This window comes from Pezoporus wallicus, unplaced genomic scaffold (assembly GCF_028554395.1).
Source record: "Pezoporus wallicus isolate ANWC-B61680 ecotype Strahan unplaced genomic scaffold, APGP_CSIRO_Pwel_v1 contig_5485, whole genome shotgun sequence".
NCBI classification, from domain to species: domain Eukaryota; kingdom Metazoa; phylum Chordata; class Aves; order Psittaciformes; family Psittacidae; genus Pezoporus; species Pezoporus wallicus.
In genome coordinates, this window is record NW_026641550.1 from 618,451 (window position 1) to 644,617 (window position 26,167).

At 37.7% G+C, this 26,167-nt stretch overlaps 1 protein-coding gene across 1 annotated transcript in view; it reads left to right on the top strand.

Moving 5' to 3' along the window:
- The first annotated feature begins 1,781 nt into the window (after positions 1-1,781).
- The window catches only part of LOC130607307 (collagen alpha-1(XV) chain-like), a 119,055-nt gene continuing 94,669 nt past the window's right edge, over positions 1,782-26,167 (top strand). The window contains 2 exon segments of the mRNA XM_057424306.1: positions 1,782-2,148; positions 2,272-2,354. Coding sequence (XP_057280289.1) covers positions 2,138-2,148; positions 2,272-2,354 — 94 coding nt within the window. The 5' untranslated portion in view covers positions 1,782-2,137.

The following is a 26,167-nucleotide window of genomic DNA, read 5'->3' on the forward strand; positions in this document are numbered from 1 at the left end:
CCAGACATCCATATTAAAATATCCAGCAGAAACTAAAGGCTCTCTCAGCAGCATTTCATTTAGATCATCTGCATGAACAGTAAACCTGTGAGGGAAGGAGAGGTGCTTCTTTTTTTCTATGGGTTTTCAAAAATCAGAGGGAAAATCCATCAAATGATAAACAATAGAAGAAATGGTTTTTTAAGAATTAAATCTTTGCAGCTTATGTTGTAAAAATAATCCTTACCAAATAGTCATCTAAATTTTATAGATCTCTGGAGTCTGATAATGCATTTATCTCTTAAATATGCTAGACATATATTTTGGCCATATACACCAGACAAAAACTGTAGTGCAGCAGAAGGCATTATCCAGGTGAACATCTGACATTTTACTCATAGAGAGGTAGAGGGATTACTATTGAAAGAAGGAACTGAGTTAAAAAATAGTTTGACAAGGACTAATAATGGCTCTTGGTAGCTATTGCTAAAGATTACCTGAAAAAAAATAAAAAGGAAAAAGTGAGCCAGTCTCGTATATACAGACATTTTACAAGAATGCTTGAAAAAACAGGGAGAACATAAATCTAAAGTCCTAGAAAAAGTCTTAAAATGAAATAAATGTTTTTGGTATATGATTTGCACAAATGTTGCAAACACTTCCTATCAGCAGCATTGCTGGTTTTGATAACAATGGAGAAACTTTACGGACAGACAAAGAGCTGGCAGCCTCATGTAGAAAAGGTGAATAATGAAATTTTTTTTCAGCCCTGATGTAGTATTATGGAACAGAAAAAAGGTCCTCAAAAAAAACCTTTCAAAGTGTGTGTTTATAAGAAGAAACTTGATGAAACAATAGTTCAGTTTCTTGCTTCCTTATCATTAAGCAGAAGGTGGATAGCTAATAATGCTTGTCTATGGCTCAGTTAAAAATGTACCTGAAGAGAGTTGAGCTGTTGTGGTTTCTAACTTAAAAGAAGAGTCTGGGGCAGAATCAAGACTCCAGCTTTTAAAGCCCTAGGCTCAGTATTTCCTTACTTGAAAAAATAACAACAAAACTAATAAAACCCGATGCAAAAAAAAAACCTAAGTAAAACCAGTTTTAGTTTTTAATCTCCTAGAGCAATCTTCAGCACCTTCTGGTCTAGATCTACCAAGAGAAAACTGGCATCTTTCCATATGAAAAGCTTTCCAGGCTCCCTTCTGTCCCAGTCAAAAAGTGACAATTGCAGTCTTTGTTAGAAATTGCGTGACTTAAAAATTGTCTTATTGATCTCAAACTTATTTTTCCAAAAATTCTTCCTTGAGCAAGAATTGGCTTTGAAAGACATGTGGAAAAAAAGGCTTTTCATGAAGTTAGGAGGGAGGGGTGAAATAACATTTAGAATGGAAACTATTAGAAACTCTTAGCTACAGGGTGTCTATAGCAGACTGCTATATGTACAGCTGCTGAGGTAGATAAACAGTCTTAACCTACATACAGGGTATAACTCTTTATAAATAAGAGTATTAGAGAAAAATTGTCAGGAAAAAAGGGTGTGGCTCAAAATGTCTCTGTAGGTGACAGAAAATCTATGGGACAGTAACGCTTCCAGGTGTATGTTGCAATTTAACTGTGACTGCTCTGTCCTGCTTGTACCTTAAATCTTTCTTCTTTTGAAGTTTGGTTAAAACAGTCAGAGGAATGCCCTATTCTGTATAAGAATGCAAGAATGCATATCATTGGCTATATAATGCTGGATGGAAGGATGTTGGAGGTCATGTTTTATTGGATTGAAGGTGATGAGTGGGCGGAGGGAAAGGGGAAGCTGGAGAAGCTATGCTACTGTTAGAGTACACGGTAGTTAAAGACAAGACTGGATAATAACAAGGTTGGGGTGATGTACAGCAGTAAGGGTTGTCCATCAATGAATAAAGTAGGAAGTTTTCAGCAATGGTCTGACAGGAAAGTCTACACGGAGTCAGATTTCAGAGCTGGAGCACTGAATTGCAGTGAGTCACACAGAGAGCCTGAGAGCTGCCTTTGTTCCACTTGTGTCTGAACGTTGGAGGAGAAACAGCAGGCTCAAGTTTTTATTAACTTCTTATTTTTGTAAGCATAAAACTCATGTGCACTGAACTTTTTCCTCACTGGAGGTCTTTCAACTGACTTTCAGAAAATGCTCCCATGGTAAGAACTCTCACTTCTAAATTTTACTTTTTCTTTTTTTACCCTTGTGCTTCTGTACTGCATTTTGGTCTCATTATTTTCCATGCCTTACCCCCCCTTTATTTTTTGGCACACCTGCTCCAGGCACACCTGGTGGACCTGGGACTTGCTGCTATTGCTCTCTGGCCTGTCAATCCATGCTGGTTCAGCAGCTCAGGTCATAGAAGGTAAGACTTCTCCAAATCATGTATATAACTTGAGAGTAAGGGTTAATTTTAAGATAATCTTTCCTAATATGGAAAGAAACTCTTCATTTCAGATCTTAATTTTCTCTGCTGCTTACTGTTCTTTGTTTCATATAGGGAAGCCGCTCCAAGAGCTTAAACTGCCATTCATTCTGGAAAAGGTTAAAAAAGACTTTTCTCCAGCTGTTAAGGCAGCCTATCATATCTGCTATCTCAATTTCATAATAATCAACAGAATGTATTTTAAAAAAAAATTGAGATTACTGAATGGTTTTGGGTGTATCACCTCAGAGAAAGGTAGCAGAGAGCAATTATGATAGATGTATATGTCACTTTGGAGATACCAGGAATGTATCAGGCACAGTATGAATGCAAAGACAAAGATGTGATGCTTTCTCCAGTGCATAGAGGATTCTGCTGTTGTCTGAGCAAATAATGATTTTCGGATTTCTTGAGTTAAATGGTTAGTTTAACCAGCCTAGCCTTTCTGGATTTTCAGTGGAAAGTCTTTCTGTAATCGCAGATCATGTGTTCTTGTAACAAAGCCAAATCCCTCAGCATCTCTGGAACACATAGCCTCAAATTTAACTTAAGAGAGAGAAGGCTGATTTAAAAGTTTACATGTAATTTTGAGAGAAGTTTGAAAACTTCATTTATCACTTTTCCATTATGAGCAATGATACCTACATCAAAAAGAGGGTTTTTTACTATCTTACAAAAAATGGTCTGAATTTGTTATGCAAATGACTCTTAGATAAGTATGTAGTAGGACCACTAGAAACTATTGAAGGGAAACGATATTGCACATGAAGACTTTAATGTTACTCAGACTGTATTTTCCTTTTTTAACTGATACTGCCATAGAATAGAAGGTTCATCTAAGAGTTAAAGCTCTAGGTTCATTGTAGTAGGAGAAAAAGATTAGTTATCACTAACAGATTAGTTACCACTAACAAGTGCTGCAAGTGCAGATGAGAAATATAATGCTGGACTACAGATTATTAATTAAGGCACCAAACTGGAAACAGATACTATAAAGAGGAAAATGTTATTGTATGTCTGAATAGTGACAGAAATACAATATATTATATATACACTGGAGATAAATCTGTGGCATTAGGCAAAACTGTTTTTCTTAAGCTGATGAATGAGAGTGCAGTGAGTGAGATCTGGACAGGAAAGAATCAAATTTCGGCACATAAAAGTTAATAAGCAGAAGCTCATTAAAACTTCAAGCACAGTGATAGAAAGAACAAATATTTACTTGACATACAGTTTGTCTTTTGGTAGATTTATGCCAGTTTCTATTACTCGAAGCTTTGGTCCTGTAAATATCCAATCCTGTGAATGTCAGAACAGAAGTCAGAAGTAAAAAAGTTAACCCTACTGCTACAGGACAATTTATTTCTGTGCAATACTGCTGGAGGGACTCCTAAATTTACCATGGATGAAGACCAAGTGGGGTTATGTAAGTCTCCTTAGAACACTGGAAACTTGGAGACTGTTCTGGCAATGTGTTCGTGCATGATTGTCCTACTCATTCCCTACTCATTTGTCTGTTAATATAAAAGTTCTTCTTCCCAAATGTTTACTTTTTTTTTTTCTTAAACATGTGATTTTTAAGTGCCTGACTTTATAGGATTCTCATGTTTTCTATTCCACAACGTTGGACTATTTTACAAGCAATATTTTCCTGATGCTTGTTTTAAATGCTTTCATCTCCTGAAATCAGGTGTTGAATGCTAGAAATAGATGAACGGTATAAATTCTCCCTGTAACTACTGAAGAGATATATATTTCAGATCTTTTAGTCTAACTATTGCAGAAATAACTTCTTCCTTTCCCACAGTTCCTTTTAGTAATAGAGTGCACAGAAATAAATTGTGTATTTAAGATGAAAATATTTGGAGACACAGGAGATTAATTGACCCTCTGGTATTCAGGCCTTTTGATGCTAAACTTATGCTTTATCCAGTGTTCATTTACTCACTGCCTCCTTTAAGAGTACTGCTTTCCAGGATTTTCCAGCCCATTGGATATTGCTGTACTGCTTTTCTAATGGCTGACCTCTCCTCTGTCTCTCCATATCACATATTTCTATCTCTAAATTCCTTTTTATATACAAAGAAATGGGAATGAATAAGTCTGGGTTTAGAGGAACAGTGCAGGTTTTAGAGGTACAGGTGCCTCCTGCTGTATCGTTGTACAGGCTATATTCAAAACAGAAAACATCACCGTGAGATATTCATGTCAAGAAAATTGCTCATGCATTCACTGAACAATGGGGAAGGAGTAACTTCTTTATAAACCTGCAGCCAAAGCAGTAACCCACAGAGAGTCTAGAGAAGAAAATTCTGTCATCTTTGCTTTTACCAGTTGGGCAGCCTCTTCAATGATGTTTAGTGAGTTTGCTTAGCGGTATGCAATTAGGTAGCTACAGCCTTATCTTGTTTTCCCCAAGCACCAAAGGGGAGTACCAAATTGCAGAGGGAGCAGGTAGAAGCAAAAGTCTCAGTAGCACTCCATCACAGTCCTTGAGCTATGTCATGTCTTTGTGAGAGACATTATAAAGATGACTATGAAAATTTTGATAATTTTCCTATCAGGAAGTGTTTTGACCAGGTTGTTGTTCTTAAGGAAGTTGTATAACTATGGACAGTTCCTACAGAAAAAGAGGAAACAAACTGAAAGGATGGTGGGGAAGAGTAGGGGCAGTCTACTCTTACATCAGATTCAGATGGCAGTCTTTGAAATTGTTTCAGAGCTTCTGGGGTTTAGTTTAACTTTTTTGTGAACTTTTATGGTGTTGGGTCTTTTATTTCAGCAGAAGTGTTGCTTTCATTCCCAAGTCCTAGAATATCTGACTACTGCTTTCATTGTAAAATAAGACAGACAGTAAAACAATGTATTTAAAAAGCTTATATTTAAAATCGTGAGTTACTCATTCATAGTACCAGCTGACACCCCTTCTCAATCAAAATTACATCTGTTTAGATTGTTAAAATGAAGTTTTATATCTGTATGTAATCTGTAGATCAAGCTATGTGTTGTGACAAAATATTAAAAAAGAAGGAAGAAATATTTAATTCAGAATTTTAAAATTCTGTTGCGTATTCTGCAAATTGCTGGGATTTGGTCATTATTTCACCAAATCTCTTAAGAAATACTTAGATCTTGCTTTAGAGTGAAACTATACAGGAATTCTGAAATCTCAACAGTTCCTATGAATTAGAATTCTGATTTTTTATTAACTCTGTTGGGACATTTTAGCCTCTTTTGCTGGAGCTAGCAAAAAGGCAAGGAATAATATACCTTTTTCCTCTTCACCCAAATACAGTGTCATTTGAACTGTCCTGCTTTTGTAGTTTTTCTCCTGTGTTCATGAAAATTGTGTAAGTATAGTACCCTGTTCTACTTAGGTTTGTATGGGAGGGTTAAGGATATGTTGTGTGTTCATAAATTACTTAGTCATTTCACCTTTGTTCAAATTGACAATTGAGCATGTATCTATCTGTACATAAAAGTGTAGTCTATCTTATTCTAATTGGCATTGCCTTTGGTGCATGTACTTGGCCTTTAATTACACCTGATAATGTGTCTTGATTTACATTGATTTACATTGGCTGCTTTACCCATGTTGCTTTGTATCTTCCACCACAAATTAAGTTAGTGAATAGGTGGTCAGAACACAATCCTGAACATGCTGGGACCCAGGTTGTGGATAGAACTAAAGTTATAAAACCTGCAAGCTAACCTTGCTGAAATTTGAATAACAGAGTCCTCCCTATGACTTGATCTAGCCTTTTGCAGAAGTCATATTTATTCTTCCGGGCTATCTAGGCAGTTACCAGTGTTACTCAGTTCTTGGCATTCAAATCAGTGCATGCCTTAAAAATATATACATATATAAAAAGAAGGTTTAAGTGTATGTGGTTCTGCAGTTGGTATTATGGTTATGTGCTCTAAAATAAGCTTCAAAAATTTCTCATTGACATCTGGGGTTTATTACTAGCCAAGCTGAACAGCACTTTCTTGCCCTAAGTAACATGCTCAGCAATAGTTTACATAAAGTAAATATTTGTCTCTTTCCTTGGCTCTCTGTAGGCAGAATGGCTGTCATTAGGCTTTTGACATAAACTTTATACTCATGACCTGTTAAGTTTAATAGAGGAGTTCTGAATTATTGACTTTTATTGGCTGTTGGTCAACTGCTGTAATTCATACAAACATCTATCCTGCACTTCTGTTCAGAATGAACCAACATAATGAGAGTAAATAAATATCTATATGCATTTAAAAACTTGTTTCTATCAAGTAATAATGTATGTGCTTTAAAAGTTAAACGGATACAATTAAACTGATTGAAGTGGTGATGGGGACAGCTCATACTATTCTTTCCTAAGGTAGAACACAATTATGGTTATGCTGGTGTGTATGCAATGTACTAGTTTGTAAAGATAATTTAGATGGCACTATTTTCTCTTGTATCTTACTGAGCATTTGGACACCATCAAATTGCACTTGACTCTAAATTGAACGAGCCACTGTGTATCTTTCAGAGGCATCTTCAGGCTGTTACCAGCTGTTGTGCATGTTTTTAATGTGCAGTTGAGCCTAATTTCATAGTTGATAAAATGTCTTTCCATGAAAAATATACTTAATTTACTATAGAAAATCAGTTGGGTTCAGTTCGGGTCATCTGTGTGAGTAGCTGAAGAGATTGATAACACCAGTGGAACAAACCTGCTTTAGTAAATTTGTTCCATTTTGTCACTTTTCTAAATGGATTAGTTTCCTGTGTAACACCCTCTACATGCTAATTCTCTTGGACAGTAAACTACATGCTTGCTAAGCTACAGGCTTAGCTTCAGGCAACAGATTATTTTTTTTTGGCATTTTCTGAGGCCTCAAGGGGAAACCAGCTGGGTTAGATATAGCGTTATAATGGGTGACTTCTTTGAAGGCATCCTGGTCACACTCGAAGCCTGCAGCAAGCAGTTGTTCCCATGATCTGAATAGAACTCAAAATCTCAATTGTGCTTGCATTTGCCACTAATTGGTGTTTGAAGGACCTGCTCTGCTAAGAAAGGCTATACTGACATATCTCCTTTCTATGTTGTTCTGGCTTAGCTGTAGGCAACGCGACACAAGGAATTTCTTGAAAGAAGTCCTAGTCATCTCCTGAGTATTTAAATGCATATACGTCTGTTTGGGCACTACCATGCCCTCTCACATATTTCCCACAGCCTATATGTAGTTTTGTTACTCAGTTTGTGTCCTGTGCAGCAGCTGCTGTGTATAAACTGCCATTTCCAAGTATTCCAGGTACTTCTGGTAGTACCTGCTAACCTATCAATTTAATAAAAATGTTTCAACTGTGATTTGTTTCTTATATGATAAAGACAATGGCTGACCCTGGTGATCTAGTGTTAGGTACTGAACTACCACTCCTTCCTACAGAAGTGAAAGGATGACTGGAGAGAATGAGAAGTACTGCTGTAAGTGGCTAGGAATAGTTAGAAGAATACAGTGATTTACACTGTGTGCATAAGAATAGCCTTGGCTTGTTTAGCTCAAGCAGGTGGACACCGACAAAAATACAGACTTCAACTGCAGGCTGCCATTTCAATAACTGCAGTGGAAAGGAAGATTTCGTTGCAGTATATATTTGGGGTATTCAAAAGGTTCCAAAGAACTCATTTCTTATTCTAACATGTTATTTTCCAAATGAAACACTTGTTTTGGAAGCTGCCTGTACCTTTGCCTGTGATTTCTTCCCCTTAAGTTTAGTGTATGAACTGTGGTTTGATTTGGATTTCTACTAGTAGTATCTCACATTTAACCAAATTCATGCCATAGCTTTGCCAATTTACACAGTGTGCCTTGACTAGTGCAATTTGATGGAATCTGATGACTTTATTTCAGATGTCATTAATGTTATCTATTTAAGAGAGTATGTCTATTTACCACCACAATTTCTAGGTCACCAAGTACTCTTTTCCCATTTGGCCAATGCACATGATTACAGCACATATGAAAAAGAACAAAATTAGTCAGCAATTTGGACTGTGGTGAATTATATCCATATAATCTTCCCATCTCTCTGTTCCCAAACATTGAAAGTCACAGATACTGCATATAGTATAGTGTGGATAGAATTCTCCCAGAAAATGAGTAAAACAGGCCAAACCTAATTTTAATATATTTGCATACAAGCAGTGTGCAACAACAAACAGATGTGTTATTCAGGATACATTCTGGTAAGAAAGCCTTGGAAAAAGCAACAGACAGGGCTGCCAAAGAATTGCAGTATTTTAAACAAATATCTGTCTTAGAGCCCAATTTGAGAAGAGCTAGGGTTTGAACCATGTCTTCCTAAGGGGTTCAGAGAAGAACCAGGGTTTTCTGGAGGCACTCAAGTATATTTCATTTCAAACCTCCAATTGACTGAGGCCTGAAACTGGTAATAGCAATTCAGTGATGAGATTTGAATTTGAACTGCATGGTCTTTTGCTTCATCTTCAGTACAGAAGATAGAACATTAACAAGAATGATATTTGGCCATTTCATAGAATCATAGAATGGTTAGGATTGGAAGGGATTTTAAAGATCAGCTGGTTATGACCCCCCTGCCACAGGCAGGGACACCTTCCACAAGACCTGGTTGCTCAAAGCCCTGTCCAACCTGGCCTTGAACACTGCTAGGTATGGAGCAGCCACAGCTTCTCTGGGCAATCTGTGCCAGGGCTTCAACACCCTCATTGTGAAGTGTCTTTTCCTAATAGCTAATCTAAACTTACCATCTGTCAGTTTAAACCCATTTCCCCTTGACCTGTCACTACATGTCCTTATCAAAAGTCTCTCTCCAGCTTTCTTGTAAGGCCTCCTTTAGTTACTGGATGGCTGCTTTAAGGTCTCCCTTCTCTTCTCCCGGCGGAAGAAGCTCAAATCTCTTAGCCTGTCTTCACAGGCGAGGTGCTCCAGCCCTCTGATCATCTTCATGGCCCTTCTCTGGATTTATTCTATGCTTGGGGATCTCCTGGGTCTTATGACTCTGGGTCTACCTCCTCTGCTGCCACTGAATCCATGTTTTGCTGTGGCATGTTCCTACCACAGAAACTTGTAGTGGAAGCTTTCAGTCTTATTCATGGCATATATTTCTCTGAACTGTGAAATCACAGTTCCATACATAATCAGGATGTCTGACTGCTTTTTAGGAAAGCGAATATAGCTTTTGACTTTCCCTATAGGTTTTTGGTGGGCATTTATATTGCATGGTCATTGCTTATTGCATTTTATATCTACTTCCCTTCTTGCAAGTGATGAACATTACCTAACCCAGAGAGAACAGAACCCACATCATAGAAATAATTTCAGTTTTGTGCAGCATGCTAAAGAGTAAGTTGTTGACTTCTGAGAGAAAAGAATATTGCTCCAAGACATGCTTCAAAGTTTCCTATAAGCAGTAGCTATGTTGCATGGATATTCTGAGTAGCCCATAACTGGGGTTTACTGCAAAACAGTTTAAGAACATAAATTGCATGGCATCCAAGCTCTGATTCATCTCTGGTAATACTTCATATGACTAAACTCAAACAGTAAAAGGAATCACAGAAGAGATGGAAACAGGCTCAGATGGCACACCAGAAATATAAAGACACAGTCTGAAACTACAGAAACAGGTCAGGAAAGCTAGAGTCCATATGGAATTTAATCTAACAAGAGACATGAAGACCAACAAGAAGGGCTTCTACAGGTGTACCAGCAGAATAAAGAAGACTAGAGAACATGAGAACCTGCTGCTGAATGGGGCAAGGAACCTGGTGGCAGGGACATGGAAATAGACAAGGTACTCAGTGCCTTCTTTGACTCACTTTTTGCTGGTAGGGTTTCCTTTCAGGAAACTGAGGCCATGAGCCCACTGGGAAAGTCTGGAGCAATGAAGATTTACTCTCCAAGGAGAAGAAACGAGTGAGGGAACATTGAAACCAGTTGGACGTATAAAGTCCACAGGACCTGATGGGACACATCCATGAGAGCTCATCAAGATGGTTGATGTCATTGAGATACAACTCTTGATTATCTTGACAGGCTGGAAAAATGTATAATAGAAATCTCCTGATGTTCAGCAAAGAAAAATGCCAAATTCTGCACCTGCTGGGGATTAACCTACTACAAGCTGGCGTAGGACTGTGGACAAGCTTATCATGAGCCAGCAATGTACCCAGTGGCAAAGAAGGCCAACAGCACCCCAGGCTGTGTTTTGGAAAAGTATAGGCTGCAGGATGAGGAAAGTGATCCTTCCCTTCTTCTCAGTGGTGAGGTCACTTTTGGACGGTCCATCTTTGGGCTTCCCTGTTTAGGAGAGACATGGACATACAAAACAAGTGCAGTAAAGGACAACTGAAATAACTCAAGGATTGGCGTGTCTGCCTTAGAGCAGTAATCAGCTGAATTTGCTCCAGTTTATCAACATCTTTCTTTTCCTGTGGTCCCAAAACCAGATTAAGTATTCTGTATGTGATCTAATGAGTGCCAAGTAAAGAGGAAAAATCTTTTCCCTCCTGATACTATGTTCCTGTCTTTATAGCCAACAATGCTGTTGGCAGCTTTTGCTGATTGAGCATGCTGCTGGCTCAGTGTTGAGTGTGCTGCTTACCACGCCTCCCATGTCCTTTTCTCTGGAGCTGTTGATCAGACTGTATTCTTGCAAAGAATTCTTCCTTGGCTGGTGCAGGTTTTTACATTTGCCCTTGTTGAATTTTACAGATTCCTGTTGTCCCATTCTTTCAGCCTTTTTAGGTCCCTCTAGATGGCAGACTTGTCCTCAAGCACATTAATTGCTCCTCCCAGCCCACCTGTTTTTATCCTCTTTGATGTCACCTGCAAATTTCATGAGTCCATTGTATTGCCTCCACAAGTCACTGATGAAGATGTTAAACAGGACATATCTCAGAGTATACACCTGTGGTCCACTTCTTACCTCAAGGTAGAGAATGACCCATTAATCACTACCCTAAATGCAGTCATCCAACCAGTTATTTACCCATGCAACTGCCTCCCCACTCAGAGTTACACTTCCTAACATCAACAGAAGAATGTTGTATCAATGCTTGAAGAATGGTTAGAATGGCTAAGTGGTCTAAGGCATTCTGGTTTTAATGTCTTCATTATCTGGTGGATTATCAAGTAATTTATCTAAATAAAAGTTACTTCTGGCTCAGTACCATTATGTTTCATTCGAAGGTATATCTTCAAGAGGCCTAGGGCTGTTGTGGACAGCCAAAAAAATGTATTGCTAGCTTATTTGATTATTAGGCATGATATGTACATGGTGTTTAAAAAAATGAGGGGAAATCGTGCAAAATCTGAGGCTTTTCTAGGAATTCTCTCATATTTGGGATTCCTGACATCAAAGTATCCATTGATCAAGCTCAAAAATACTCCTTGCCAGGCCATTGGCTGCATCACAGTGAGGGCGTGCAGTCTCTCCACAGTATAGACCTTTATTTCTGCCATCCAACTTTGTTTAACTACATACTAACTAATTACACTGCATCACTTCTGTGAATATGATGCTTTTTTACTCTCAGAGGACCAAAGTGCTAGCTTTTCTTAGTCTTCAGCTTTTCACAAGCTGTTCCAGTTTCATCTGTTTCAACACATTGCCAAACCAACATAGCTCTTGACTTCATAGAAGGAACCACTCATCTGCAATGAATGCTCCACAGTGGTACTGCCATTTTGCGGTGCATGTGAGTGTGTCTGTGTATGAATCTAATCCTTTCTTGCTGTTCACTGTAAAACCAAGCAAATATTTCATCCTTCTCAGAGTAGCTGTGAATGTGGTTTAACATGCATGGTTTGATTTTTTTCTTTCTTTAGTTTTCTTTCCCATGCAATTACATGAATGGTATATGACACATGCAAGTTTTCTCAGCTGAAAAAATCTGGCTTTGATCAAAATAAATTATCAGTTGTTATGATGAAGTGCTAGTCATGTAAAAACACTTATCTAAAAGAGTTTTGAATATTTAATTAGAGTTCTATAACATATGACATATTTGTGTGTAACTGCATTTGTTTTTAACAAACAATACTTGACTAAACTCAAAATACTGCTAAGGTGGACAAGGCCTTGATTCTACATTTCTTGCTCTGGGTTTTTTTTCTCTGATGCACTTATAGTGAAACATTTATCTGTCATGAGATGCAAATTTGACAAATAGTACTGCATGGCAGTTTCCTGGTCCAGAGATACGAGTGGGGGTATGGTGAGAGTGATGTTCAGTGTAAAACTGAACATGCTTGAAATTTACTGGATGCATTCTCAGTGGAAAAATACACAAATCACTGGTGACCTGGTGAAGTCATTGATGTCCTTTTTACATTTGCTCTTATCAGATCTCAAAAGACAGAACAAAATTATGGCCACTCTGTAGCTGTTTTATTCACACCAGCTTTGAAATGTCCAACAAGGAGGTTTTCATCACCTCTCTTGAAATATTATCCTTCAAAAACTAATTTTTTCTACATTGATCAAAGTTGCTTTTTATTTGTGGAAAAACAAAAAACCAAACCAAAAAGAAAAGAAAAAATTAAAAATAAAAAATAAAAACCAGTGGGGAAAGAAGACTGCTATTCTTACTATGAGTTAATGCAGACACCACTGAGGATATGCATTATAAATGTTAAATTAATACATAACAACTCTATGGATACTGAAGTTATTTGTATCCTGAGTATCCTATTTCAATGTATATTGTTTCCATACACATTGCAGGATTCCCATAAAGAGTGTTCAGAAGTTAGTAGGCAGAACAAAACTTTACTAGTAAAGTCCTCTTCTCAGAGGACAAAACCAAGCAAAAGGACAAATAACAGTCAAAAGCTGAAGGAAATTTTGATTGAACAAGTGGAAAAAATTTCTTCACCAAGTTCTGGAAAAGGTTGCCGAGAGAGGTTGTGGGATCTCCATCCTTGCAGGTATCTGAAGCTTGACTAAACAGGGCTCTAAGCTACTTAGTTCCTCAGGTTAGCCCTGTATTGAGCAGCAGATTGGGCTAGATGACATTTAGAGGGCCCTTCTAAACTAATTTACTCTGTGATTTTAAATATGGAACTAAAAGTTGGACTTTACATATTCAATTCCTCTGTGACCTGGTTCTCACTGAGTTTCCTATGACCACAGACAAGGACAGTTAAAGACTGGGAGAGTGAGTACAGGTTACTATAAGACCTGGATCATGCATGGCTGCTGTTTTTGAAGCTTGTTAGAGCAAGTTAGAAAGCTAGCCTGCTAACACTAATTTAACTGGCTGTAGCGCTAGATCAAATATTTGTATGGAATCAAATGCCCCTTTTCCTCTGTACATATTTATCTAAAGATTGGTCAAAGTGTGTACCCTTTTCCATTTCCCTTTTACCTTTTGCATTTTCCTCTTTCTCTTTTACCTTTCCCCTTTTCCTTTTCCTCCCCTCTGTTCTTCCTTCTCCCTTCTCCCTTTTCTCTTCATTCTCCCCTTCTCTTTCCACTCCCTTTCTCATTTTGTTTTGTTTTGAATTTTTGTAAAATGCTTTTGGAAAACCAATTTTGGAACAAAACACAGAATTACGTTACAGTAACCCTTTGAATTCTCATCTTTCCTCGTGGTCCTGCTGACCATGAGGCTGAGTAAACAATGAATGGTTAGATGTTTGTATTATTGCTCTTTAAAACTCCTATCTTCAAACCTGGGCTGATGGAGCTCGTCTAGCCTTGCGTGGTCTTCCATCAAAGAGAAGGACACTCTTACAAAACCCACGACCTGACGACTTTGCGGTCACCATCCTATCTAACTAGGCCATGGCAGTTAAACCTCAGGTTTAAAGAGTGGGGCCAGTTCTGCTCAAGCTGTGCTTCACCTAAAAAATCCACTGCGCAGGCTGCAAGGGCTCACTCTCACTTGTCTGTATGGACGGGCGAGGGTCTAAACGGTAGGTGAAAAGGTACATGGGAAGCTGCAGATCCAATGCTGCATGTGGGCGGACCAGCACATGGGTAGCTCGAGTTAGCTCAGGAGTTGACAGTCGTAGTTGGACGCTTCCTGATTGCCTAAGCAGCCTTTTTTCCAACCAGATTTGGTCATCGTGCTTGTAGTAAGCGTGGTTAAAGCCCCCCCCAAATCTTCGCTCGCGAAGCTGTCCTGGGTTCAGCAGTAGCAGTCATTTTTTCTCCTTCTTGGTAGCTGGTGCAGTTCAGTGTTTTGACTTTCAGCTCGGGAACAGAGCTGATAACAAGGATGTTTTGGTTTGGCCAAGGACTTTGTGAGCCTCATGCTCTGCCAGGGAGGAGGGGAAGCCGGGAGGAAGCAGAGACAGGACACCTGACCCAAACTGACCGAAGAGCTATTCCATACCACAGCACGTCATGCCCAGGATGTAACTGGGAGTTAGCCGGAAGGGCTGGGAGTCTGCAGGGTTGGAGGAGGTATCGGTCGGTGCTTGGTCGGGCTGAGGGGGGCGAGTTATCGGTCGGCTGGTGCTGAGGTGTTGTATTCTCTTCCCTTGTTATTTCCTTTATCATTGTTATTACTGGTGGTAGCAGTAGTGATCTGTGTTATATCTTAGTTACTAAACTGTTCTTATCTCAACCCGTGGGAGTTGCATTCTTTTGATTCTCCTCTCTGTCCCTCCGAGAGCAGGGGGAGGGCAAGAAAGGGGGGGAAGTGAGCGAATGAGTTACCTGACTGGGTTTAAACCACGACAGAAGCCAATCCATCAAAGGCAGGGATTTTCATAGAAGTCCAGGAACCTGAGAAATCTTCCGTGTTTCTGTTTTATTGCACTTCCTACACACACTGTTTGCCTAGCATTTGCTGCTTAAACCTCCCTCCCATTCTCATGTACATTTCAGTAGACCTTTTTTTAATGTGTCTTCTTGAAAGGAATGTTGTCTACTATTATTTAACTCCTCTACTAATCCAAAATTCTTCTAAAGGCATGTTTCTTCCTTAAGAAAGCAGTGGCACAGGTTCTTGACTTTAGGCAAGTGTATGCCTAAAAATTTGTGCAATGTGGCCTTGAGTTTCTTAGAGCAGACTTGTTACTTCCTCAGCACCATTAAAATGACAATAGTATTCACAGTAACATTCCAGTGAGCAATGACAGCTACAGAAGATGATTTTCCACCTGTAAAGCAAAATCATGGCAATGCAGGGTGGAAGAAAAGAACGCTGAAGATCATCTCTTCCAACTTCCCACTCAAACAGGTTGTGACCATTACTAGATCAGATCAGCTCTGGCTTTGCCTTGAACTTCCTAGATGTTTTGTACCTTCTTGGAGATAAATCTTTAATAACTTCTAAGTGATTGATATACATGGCATTGCCTATAGCCTTGTAATTGCAAGCAAAAAAATGCTTTTGGGGAAAATGATCTTACAAGCAGCACTGGCAATGTTATTCTCTTCTGTTCACTATTACTCAGTTCTGCTTTCATATAATGCTAGATACCAGTCACTAGAGTCTGTAGGTAGAAGGATTTCTACAGTATGGCCAAGGAAGTAACAAGAGGTCTATCTAGTTTTATTATCTTCAGCAGTTCTGATGTGAGCATTGAAGACAAAGGAAAGAAAAATAAACCTCTGTTTTAGATACATAACTGAAGTAACTATTTTAAGAGGCTACTTTTAAAATTATACTTGAATTAGATATTCCTACATTACGTACTTATTTTGCTGGCATTAAAAACCAATCTGCTATGAAATGCATGTCTGGGAAGTATATTAAATAAGCATAGATTTCTGACTGCTCTTGGTGCTAAATATGTTTTGCAAAATCTGTGCTTGAAAATATGAGAGTTATTAAACGCGATTCTAGAATAAATAGTTTCACTTCTCATGGCCTCTCATAACACTTAGCATGCTGGGGACAAATGAAGTGGAGCTGCACAAAAAATTGCTAAAATGTAACAGTGGCTGAATTTTTAAAGATCTGCACCTAGAAAAACATCTTTCACAAACTGTGAATCCAGACTGCAGTAATTTAAACAGTAACTCCATTGATCAATGTATGGAATGAAAGAAATTCCTATGAAATGTAGGAAACTGTAGAAAAAGAGAGGTGGCCATTAGAGCAGCCTGTGTAAAGAAATCAGTCAAGCAGTATGTGCTTTGGAAAAAAGCCTTTTATTTTGCAATAGTGTTTTAGATATGATGCTGAGGCAGTTAGCATTTAGATGATACATTTAGCAGATGACACTTTTCTGGGCTTCATTTTGAGAGTTGAAACACATTTTGTCATAAGTTTTTGGTTTTTTTTAGAAGCTCAGCAATAAATTCCCATTAATTTTCACCTTTAAAATGGAGACTTCGAAGGGAATTTAGAAACTGCTTGTAAGGGGCATGACTGTCATAAATACATATGACAAAATTACAAAGACATACATAAAAAATTGGAGAAGAGTGATGTTTAGGCATACAATGAGTTTGCTTCCTCTATCAGCTTGGGATCTTCTTGAAAATTAAGTAGAAAAATGTGACAAGAATTTAAATGTAGTTTCAGTTTACCTTTCCGTAGCTCTAAATTTCCAAAAGTTCAAACTAAGTGTGCTCTGTAACACATTGCTTCTTTTTCTGTATTGGATGATATTTATTTCACTGAAGAGAGTGAACTCTGGAAATAGTCCTAGTGCATCGACATAGAAATGATACAGTAATATGTCTAATGTATAAATCTTCTGTGAGCTTGATTAGGTTTCAGAGTTTTCAACAGAAAACAAATTCAAAGAAAAGACTGAAAGTCTGTCAGCCAAGTAGAATAATTTCAGCAGTCAGGACCCAATCCTCTGTTTGGCCTGAAGGATTTATAATTCCATGTAGAAGTAGGCTTGTGTGAATTAAAGATAATTATGGTATTGAACGAACAGATTGTGTAGAGATATCAAAATATGGTTTGGACATTAAAATAAACAAATACACATATCTCACTTTTTTTATTATGTCACTACACAGAAAACACTGATACATGCTTTAAAAGTCAGAATTACAGATATTGGAATATTTCTACATCCACCACAAAAAAGTGACAAAGATATATTCATACAGAAGTGAACAATTGCATGAGTCATACAGAGCAACTAATGAAAGAGGCAATTGCTGTTTATTCCTCACAAAAATTATGTTACACTCTTTCAGGATGCTCAGAAAATATCTTTTTAGTGATGTATTTATTTTCCATCATAGAAAGAAATGGCTAAGGTATTTATAAACTAGGAAGTATTCACTGATACACTCCAGTGAATAAAAGAAGAGTCAGTCTGGAGAATTTATGTATGGAGTTTACAGTAAGTAATCTCTGCATCAAACTGTAACATAGCAGAGGGACACCTGTAGATGATTTTACATCTGTGTGGATTTTACACCTGTGTGGATTAACAGAAGGTCACCAAACTGGCTTAAAAATTGTCCAGTCTGTTCAGTTGCATCATTGAATAACCATTAGATGGATGCAAGAACTTTTTTTGTGTTACGAGAAAGAGAATGATAGTATAATCAGTACCTTTTGAAGTAGAGTAAGTGTTTTCCAGGAGATATCCAATTTATGGCAGCATTCAGTTAAAACATGGCTGAGAAATCATCAAATAAAGGTCTGGGATAATATCTTCGAATGTGCTAAACGACACCAAGGATTTTTGAAAATTAAAAAAACAAGTTTCCGTAATAAACTATAGAAATGTATTCTGCTTCAGTAATTCTGAATGAAAACTAAACAAAACAAAACAAAACAACAAAGTGGTTCCACAATCATTAATGGCTCATCTATGCACTATCCAGTCATGCAAAAATATTTGTTTGACATCAGTTAGGCAAGATGTTTCACTGTTTCAGATAACATTTTTCTGTATGCCTGCATCTGATCCAGAGCAGGGCAGTCCAGGAGCGCATAGATTTCAAATTAATGCTCAAGGCCCAATTCTACCATGTTCCTAGGAGACGGTAAAGACAGCCTATACAAAGCTAAACTAGAAAATGCTGCCTTAACATTAGGTTGTGATGATATTTTTATACAATTCCAGAACCTTGTAATCTAAATTTATTGTGTTGTTAAACTATGCTAGAATTATAATCTAAAGACATTTGGCATAGCTGTGTGTTTTATTTTACAATGGGAAAATATGTATCAATGCACCTCCTAATAGAATTACTTGTGTATCATAACAATTTTGTTGTGTTGTTTTGATGAATTACAAAAACATGTAAAACAAGCACAAAATAGATGCATGAAAATAATCAGAGCTCATAGGGTGTTTGCAGCCCGAGTTGAACTAACTTTCTCTGGACTATATGAAGTCTCTTTTTTCACTCAAAAGTGGCACAGTTAGTAAATTTCATTAGTGGCTATGGTAGTAAATGTTACAGTCTTGTTAGCAGCTAATGACCCATCAGTAAAATAAATTTGCATTTCCAAAGGGAAGTATGTTATTTTTGCAGTTGAGTGTGGAAGGCATGTGTTTTTTTTTCAGCATATTATTCCTCTGCCTTCTGCCTACTGTTTGTTTTTCTTCAAAAGAGTAAACCACAACCACTCCTACTTGAAGTGCTTGCTTCACATCTCCTTGCTGCTTGTTGTATTTGGGTACAGTGAGCATGCTGGAGAATTAGGTTTGTATTTTCATTCTGTACCGCTACTGGACTAAGCACAAGTCCTTATTTCAGACTTGTCTTAATGGAAATAAATGACCAATAAATACCCAGTCTTCAGTCTGAAATATCTGTAGCTGCCACATAGCCAAAGCTAGATCAAGCAGCATATAAGGTCCCGCTGTTAGCAAACACTTCACCAACTGCTTTAAAACTAGACTGAGCAGCTCTTGTTCAGAAAAAGGGAAAAAAAATCTGTTACCACATACTGTTTCAATGTTTATGGGGATTCCAGAGCGGTTGCATAATTTGAATGAATTTTTCATACTTGTACATTTTGGATCATGTAGCCTCAGAAAGAAAATTTTTATCATTAGAAATTCACAACTTGATAAGTTAAATTAAAAAAAGTCAAGTGTGCATATGTGTGTGTATATACATATATACTTCAGCAGAGTACAGGCTTGTAGGTTTTTGGTGCACCACCTTGCTATCATGGTTAACTACCTGAGCACTCCGGCAGTTTGCACAGCAGGAGTTATTCAGTCCTTGTTTTTTAGACTGTCTCCTTAGCGGTATATTTTGTTGAAAACAGAATGAGACTTCCAAGTGGGAAGTCAATCAGTGGTTCTCTTCACCACGAAAAAAAAAATAAAAATTAAATGAAGGTATAGGAAAAAAATGGGAAAAAGAAATACTGTAGAATCAAATCATCAATACTTTCAAATACACACAGATTATTCTTAATATATCTGGACCTCTTTTTACCCTTTTTGTCTCTCAAGAATTTAACCTCCTCTCCTGCAATATGTTGTGCTTGGACACTCGCTGTTCTCTTTGTTTTTCAAGACACTTGCACAACTGTTCTACAGTTGTGCTGTTAGGATTGGTTCTGGATAGAGGTAAAGGGTGAAGGAACTGTAAAGGTAATCTGTTGTAATCCTCTGTCAGTCACAGAACCACAGCACCACAGCAGCACAGAATGAGATCATCTCATCCATCTTCCCTGCTTATGCTGGGCCACCTACAGCCTCTTGCCCAGGATCATGTCTAAACTGTTTTTTAATATCTCTACGTGTTGGAGACACAAAAAACTCCTGAGCTGCCTGTGCCAGTGCTCAACCACCCTCACAGTGAACAAGTGTTTCCTCATGCTCAGAGGGTTTCCCATGTTTCAGTTTCTGCCCATTCCCTCTTTTCCAGTCACTAAGGACCAGTGAAAAGAGCCTGGTTCCATCCTTTTTGCACCCTCCCTTCAAATATTTATATACATTAATAAGATCAGAATAATAAGGTTCTGTGTGCCAGGTCCTTGAAACTCCTTTGAGAAAGTTACCTCTAATAGCTGCAGAAATTGGAGGCTTCAAGGGACCCAAACTCTCTTTTGTTCAGCCACATTTCCTGTGGAAAGCACACCTGTGTACATATATGTAAAAAATATGTATTTATAAAAGAAGATCTGTCTGTTTGTTTATAACAGAGTTATAAATATGTTTGCTGTTTATAACTCATTTTCCTTTGCTTGTAAGTCTTTGCCACAATATGAAGGTTTTACCATTATGACCAAACCAGTGGACCCGGGTACCACTTTCTCAAAGTGTGTTTATGAAGGCAAGGAAGAGACAAAAGGAAGGACAATGGTGAAAACACCTACCCTTTTTAAACTACATATATTATGTTGCAATTCAAATACATTATTAGATTATTTATTATTAACAGACTGATACCATGAACTGTATTACTAAGTAGCTATTACTTCTGGTGATTAATAGCAGTTAATACCATAAGTTATAAAGCAAGAGGGGAGTTTAAAGATAGTGGTGGTATTGCTGGTATTTCTTTTGTACACTGTTTTTCTTCCTAATCAGAATGTGGATCTTTCTGCTGATTTCTTTTCAGACTGTCAAAGATCCCTCCAATGGGACACAGTTCTAGGTATCTACTGACTGTTTTTTAAAAAATCTGTCTTTATTTCCTTGCTTATCAGAATTTGTGAGGTTACTTCAGGACAGTGCAGATGTTCACATACCAGATATGACAGTGTAGCCAAGTACATTAATAACATTATGACTTTGGCTATTGTGGTCATGTAACAAACAGAACTACAAAATTTCAGTTGCAGAAAGAGACATCCTATCAGATCCAAAACAAATGTCTTTCCCTGTTGAGTCTGAAGTTCTGAGTTGCATTCTAAAGCCAAGATAATTTTGTGATTATTTTCCTTACTTTAAAATAATATAACTCCACACGCATAGGACTCTACAGGCTGTATCAGCTAGTTCCTTGGTGCTATTCCAAAGCAAGCGATGCAGCTGCCAGAGAGAGCTGGGAACTGACCTGGCTCACAAAGAAGTTAATTTTTATGGAAATGTTCTTGTGGATGGTGTGAGGAAATGAATACTTTCAGTCTCTGTATCTTAAATTTCAATTTTCTGGTTAAAGCGTCTATTTTCAGCTGCAATGATCATGTAAAATTGTGATTTATGCTTCTACGGAACATATTTAGCATTGAAACAAGATGGTGATGATTAAAGAAGAGGCTGATGAAATAACTGATGACTTTAAATTTGTTTTTACCATCAACCATGTTTCTCCATTTGGGGAGACTCCATTTAGATAATGGAGGTAGCTGCTATATTGTATAAAATTGTCACAACTGTATTGAAAGCCGCAGAACTACCATAATTCACCCCATCTGAAAATTAGTTACACTACCTTTTTTTTTTTTTCCCTAACAACTACAGCGCTTTGAGAACCAAGAAACCAATTTAAAACCAAACTTTCCTCCTCAGTTTTCAGAACTGTTTCAAGTTTAACCTATTTCAGTGTGGTTCTGCTGTTACTTGAATGTGCTTTACTACTGCTGCATTTTACATATAGAATAGCATGTAAAAAGAAGATCAAACCTCAGTGAGTGCCACCGGAAGTCCTAATGTTCGGCTTTCAGGGGATGAACCTAAACATGTCCTCAACATAAGAAGGACATGGAGCTGTTGGAACAAATCCAGAGGAGGGCCACAAGGATGATCAGGGGGCTGGAGCACCTCCTGTATGAAGACAGGCTGAGAAAGTTGGGGCTGTTCAGCCTGGAGAAGAGAAGGCTGCGTGGAGACCTCATAGCAGCCTTCCAGTATCTGAAGGGGGCCTGCAAGGATGCCAGAGAGGGACTTTTCATCGGGGACTGCAGCAACAGGACAAGGAATAATGGGTTCAAACTTGCACAGGGAAAGTTTATGTTAGCTATAAGGAAGAAGTTCTTTACTGTGAGAGTGGTGAGGTTCTGAAACATGTTGTCCAGAGGAGTGGTAAATGCTCCATCCCTTGCAGTGTTCAAGGCCAGGATTGACAGGGCTTTGAGTGATCTGGTCTAGTGTGAGTTGTCCCTTCCCATGGCAGGGGAGTTGGAACTTGATGATTTTAAGTTCCTTTCCAACCCAAACCATTCTATGATTCTATGTTGAGTTTTTTGTTGGCAAGACTTTTATGACTTGCTGGATGCCAGTGGAAAAAACAGTGAAGTTACTCTTTTTTTTCTAAGCAGCCCAAGTTGGTCTACCAAACCTTTAACTCTGAAGGAGGACTGACTGAGACAGATTTGGATTTTTTTACTTGCTTTTCTCATTAACCACATTTTCTGGTACATGGTCTTTTCTTAAGATACACTTTTCCAGTGGAAGATTTGTGATTTCACAGTGCAATTTCTAATAAACCACTTTAGGAAGACTATATCCAGATGCATCAACTTCTAGGTTTCTCACACAAAAGTCAAGCTGAAAATGTGATCTTAATTGAAGCTATATCCTCCCTTCATGGTCATGTGTTGTGTGCATGCATGCATACACATGTACAAGGAGGACAATCTACTCAGCTATAGAATATGCTTATTTCTCAAATACTTTGGCCAGAAGAATAGACCATAACTGTTGATTTCAGATTAGTCATACTAATTGGTGCATGCTCAGGAAAGTGTACATGGGTATTACTATTAAATTACTAGGCCAGTTTGTAAAACGAACAAACAAACAAATACAAGCTTAATATTCTTTTCAAAGACTGACAAGGGAGAAGTAATAACTAGATTCTATTCACTTTACATTTTTTTGATAGCTGTGAAAATGCACATAGGGAAAGAGGGAGAGAGACATAGGGGTCTGGAAGATTACTGTGACATTTTTGTTGACAAGAATGACAACACATTCAGAAGGCACTGGAGACTTTGATGCCTGTTGGTCTTACACAAACTCATGACTGTTCACAGATCTGGCAGTAGTTTGCACAGCATATGCCACAGAACAAGACTAAGCTGTGATATGTTCTCAGGGAATAGGCTGCAGCACTACCTGTATTTTTCAAGAAGCCTAGGGTTTGAAAAATTCCTCCAGAAGCTAGAGATCAATGCTTTTGATGGCACATCTTTCCAGTGCTTTTGGCAAGAAGATGCTATAGAAAGTCAGAACAAGGATGAAGTCATATTTGACTATATATGTCATGGTGGGGGAGAAAAGTCATTCCATCTAGAGAAGAACAAGTAGGCGAGAGCAGAGAACTGAAAGGGTCTGGAGAACTCACTGCTCTAAACTTGTAAAGCTTGGCCTTTAGCTTGCATAATGCTATAATTTCCATCACCTGAAGACTCCTGTTGAAGGCCTGACACATCATGCTTTAGTTCAGACATAATCAAAATTTTATGCAACATAGTTGTGCTATTAATACACATCTGTACTTATCAGCAGTGAAATTGGTGGAAACAGTGTCTTACAATACAAATGAAGTTTCAGACAGTGAAGAGAAAGAGAAAAGACTATAATTAAAGCCAAAAAATGCCAACACCCTTGTGGTTTGTTGTTTTTGTAATGTGGGTTTCTTTTTTTGACTTTCTGAATATTCAATTCAAATGGGCATTAACAAAATACAATAACTTCTAAGGACATTACCTCTTCTTCTCATCACAATAATAGCTTTGAGAAAGTAACCTTTGAGATTTAAGCCAAAAGTACAGTATTTTTTTGTCAACTAAGTTTTTAAAAGCAGAAGCCAACATGCCAACATACTTTAAATAGATTTGTAAATATTGGATACAGACACAAATCAGCAATAATCTTTAAGTTTGGTATAGCATGCAGTTAAGACTTATCTGGGAAAGACTTTCAACTGATGTATCAAACAATATAAGTGCTGTTTACTACTTTTATCTTTTTATCTTTCTTTCAGCTCTTGGTTCAAGGAACATTTAAGTGAACTAAAAACGTAATATTCACCAAAAATAAGACTTCTGCTATACTTTACACACTCTGGAGGAAATTAAGTGTTTTTTTTGCCATGCACATGTAAAACATAATAAATTCTTTGCATTAAAAAAAAAAAGTCGTTTTTTTTTTTTCCTTCAGTCATAAAACTTTAAATCCTCAATAAAATCCAATAGGCGATTCAGTTATTCTAGACATAATCTCTTGAATAATCCATGTTGTATGCAGGCAGTAGAAATCTGCTCTTGAGAGCATTCAGTTGCGGAGATGAAAGAATCAATTCAATGATTAAACATAATAGTAGAGCTGTTAAAATGAATATCAGCAAGTTGGAAAATGTATTATCTACTATTTCACCTTGAGTCAGTTATATTACTGTTAATTATGATCTACCTAACAACATAGTTTATCTGATTTAGTCACCAGACAGTTATCAATGTTGTCATAGCTAGATAACTCAAGCTTTGGTATACATTTTAAGTCTTACTTACATGCTACAGTCTGATTAAAACAGTGAACTACACTGATGAGTTATCTAATTCATGTGGCTGTTCTAATGTTGTCATGTTGCTCCTGCCATATTTCCTTGGAAATAATGTAAAAGAAGTGTATCTTTGAATCAGAGAAGAAGTTGTCTTATCTCTCCTACGTTTCTCAAACCACTGAGTAAGACTGCATTTTGGGTCATGTGTTGGGGGTAGATAAGGATGCAGTGAAGGGGGAATGTGTGCCTGAAAATGCAGCTATGATGTGAGGAAAGACTTCTGGTCTTCAGCTACATGGAATAATGCATCTGACTTCTTGACACTTTCTGCATGGAGTCTTTTTTGAAAAAATCAGTTTATTATTGTTCCATAGTATTAATTCAGTTCAAAGTGTGGGATTAAAATAAGACAAGCAAACAAAAAAGATAGTGATAAATCTTATTTTTAGAACTTGTCATGAGTATATTGGCTTTTTTGGAGCTGAAAGAGTTAGCAGTATGGCCAGTATGATTTCTACCTGAGGATTTATTCTAAACTTGTAGTATTTCTGGTTATGAAGAAAGTCTTTGAAACATGGATAATGTGTGTGGCTGTGCACATCTGAAGCCAGTTGAAAGTCACTACACTGAATTACAGCATCTATATGAGTGGGGTGCAAAGTCTGAAGTATCTATATCCAGCATCCCATCAATGTATGTTATGCTGCGAAAGTAGGTTTAATTTTTATTTCATTTTTTCTTTTAAAGAAAATTTCTATGTTCTTCTTAATGAAGTAACAACTCCCTTAATAGGTGCTTTGCAAAATATTTGTTTACGAAGTTGTGCAGCTAAAGCTGGATTTACTTAGTTTACTGTTGCATAAGATCATGTGTGAGGTCCACAGTGGGAAATTTGTGGTCTGTGAGTAGTAAAAGCCGTTACTCCACTGAGCTGAAGAAAGAGCCTGCTGTATTTACATTCAAGAGAAGAGTTGTAAGCATGTATCACAGTGATGCATTGAGTTTAACATGGTTTCACAAGGAAACAAGCCATGTATAATAGCAGCACGTGTCTGCAACAGTTTCTGAGTGTGCTTTGAATTTGAGCTTGCATGTACCAAAATTGACAAAGACACAGAAGACTGACAGACATTAAGTTCTTACAAGTCTCATGGAACAGGAACAGAGTAAGGGTGGGAAATGATATTTCTGCCTCCGCTAAGAGAGAGACTGTTTGGAGAAGCAACAAGTTTTCGTAACATTTTTTAAATGCTGGAAAAGCTTTAGTGACTACTTGCCTTTTCCTGACAACAGAATCCAATCACAAGCAAAAACTGTGGTCAAAATGAGTTTTCAGCAGTTCTGCTGCCTGCAGCAGCTTTTGTATTCAGGTGAATAGTTGAATTTTTCTGACACTGGGTTAAAGGTGAAAATGGCCAGCCAGCTCCTTCTCCACACACAACAG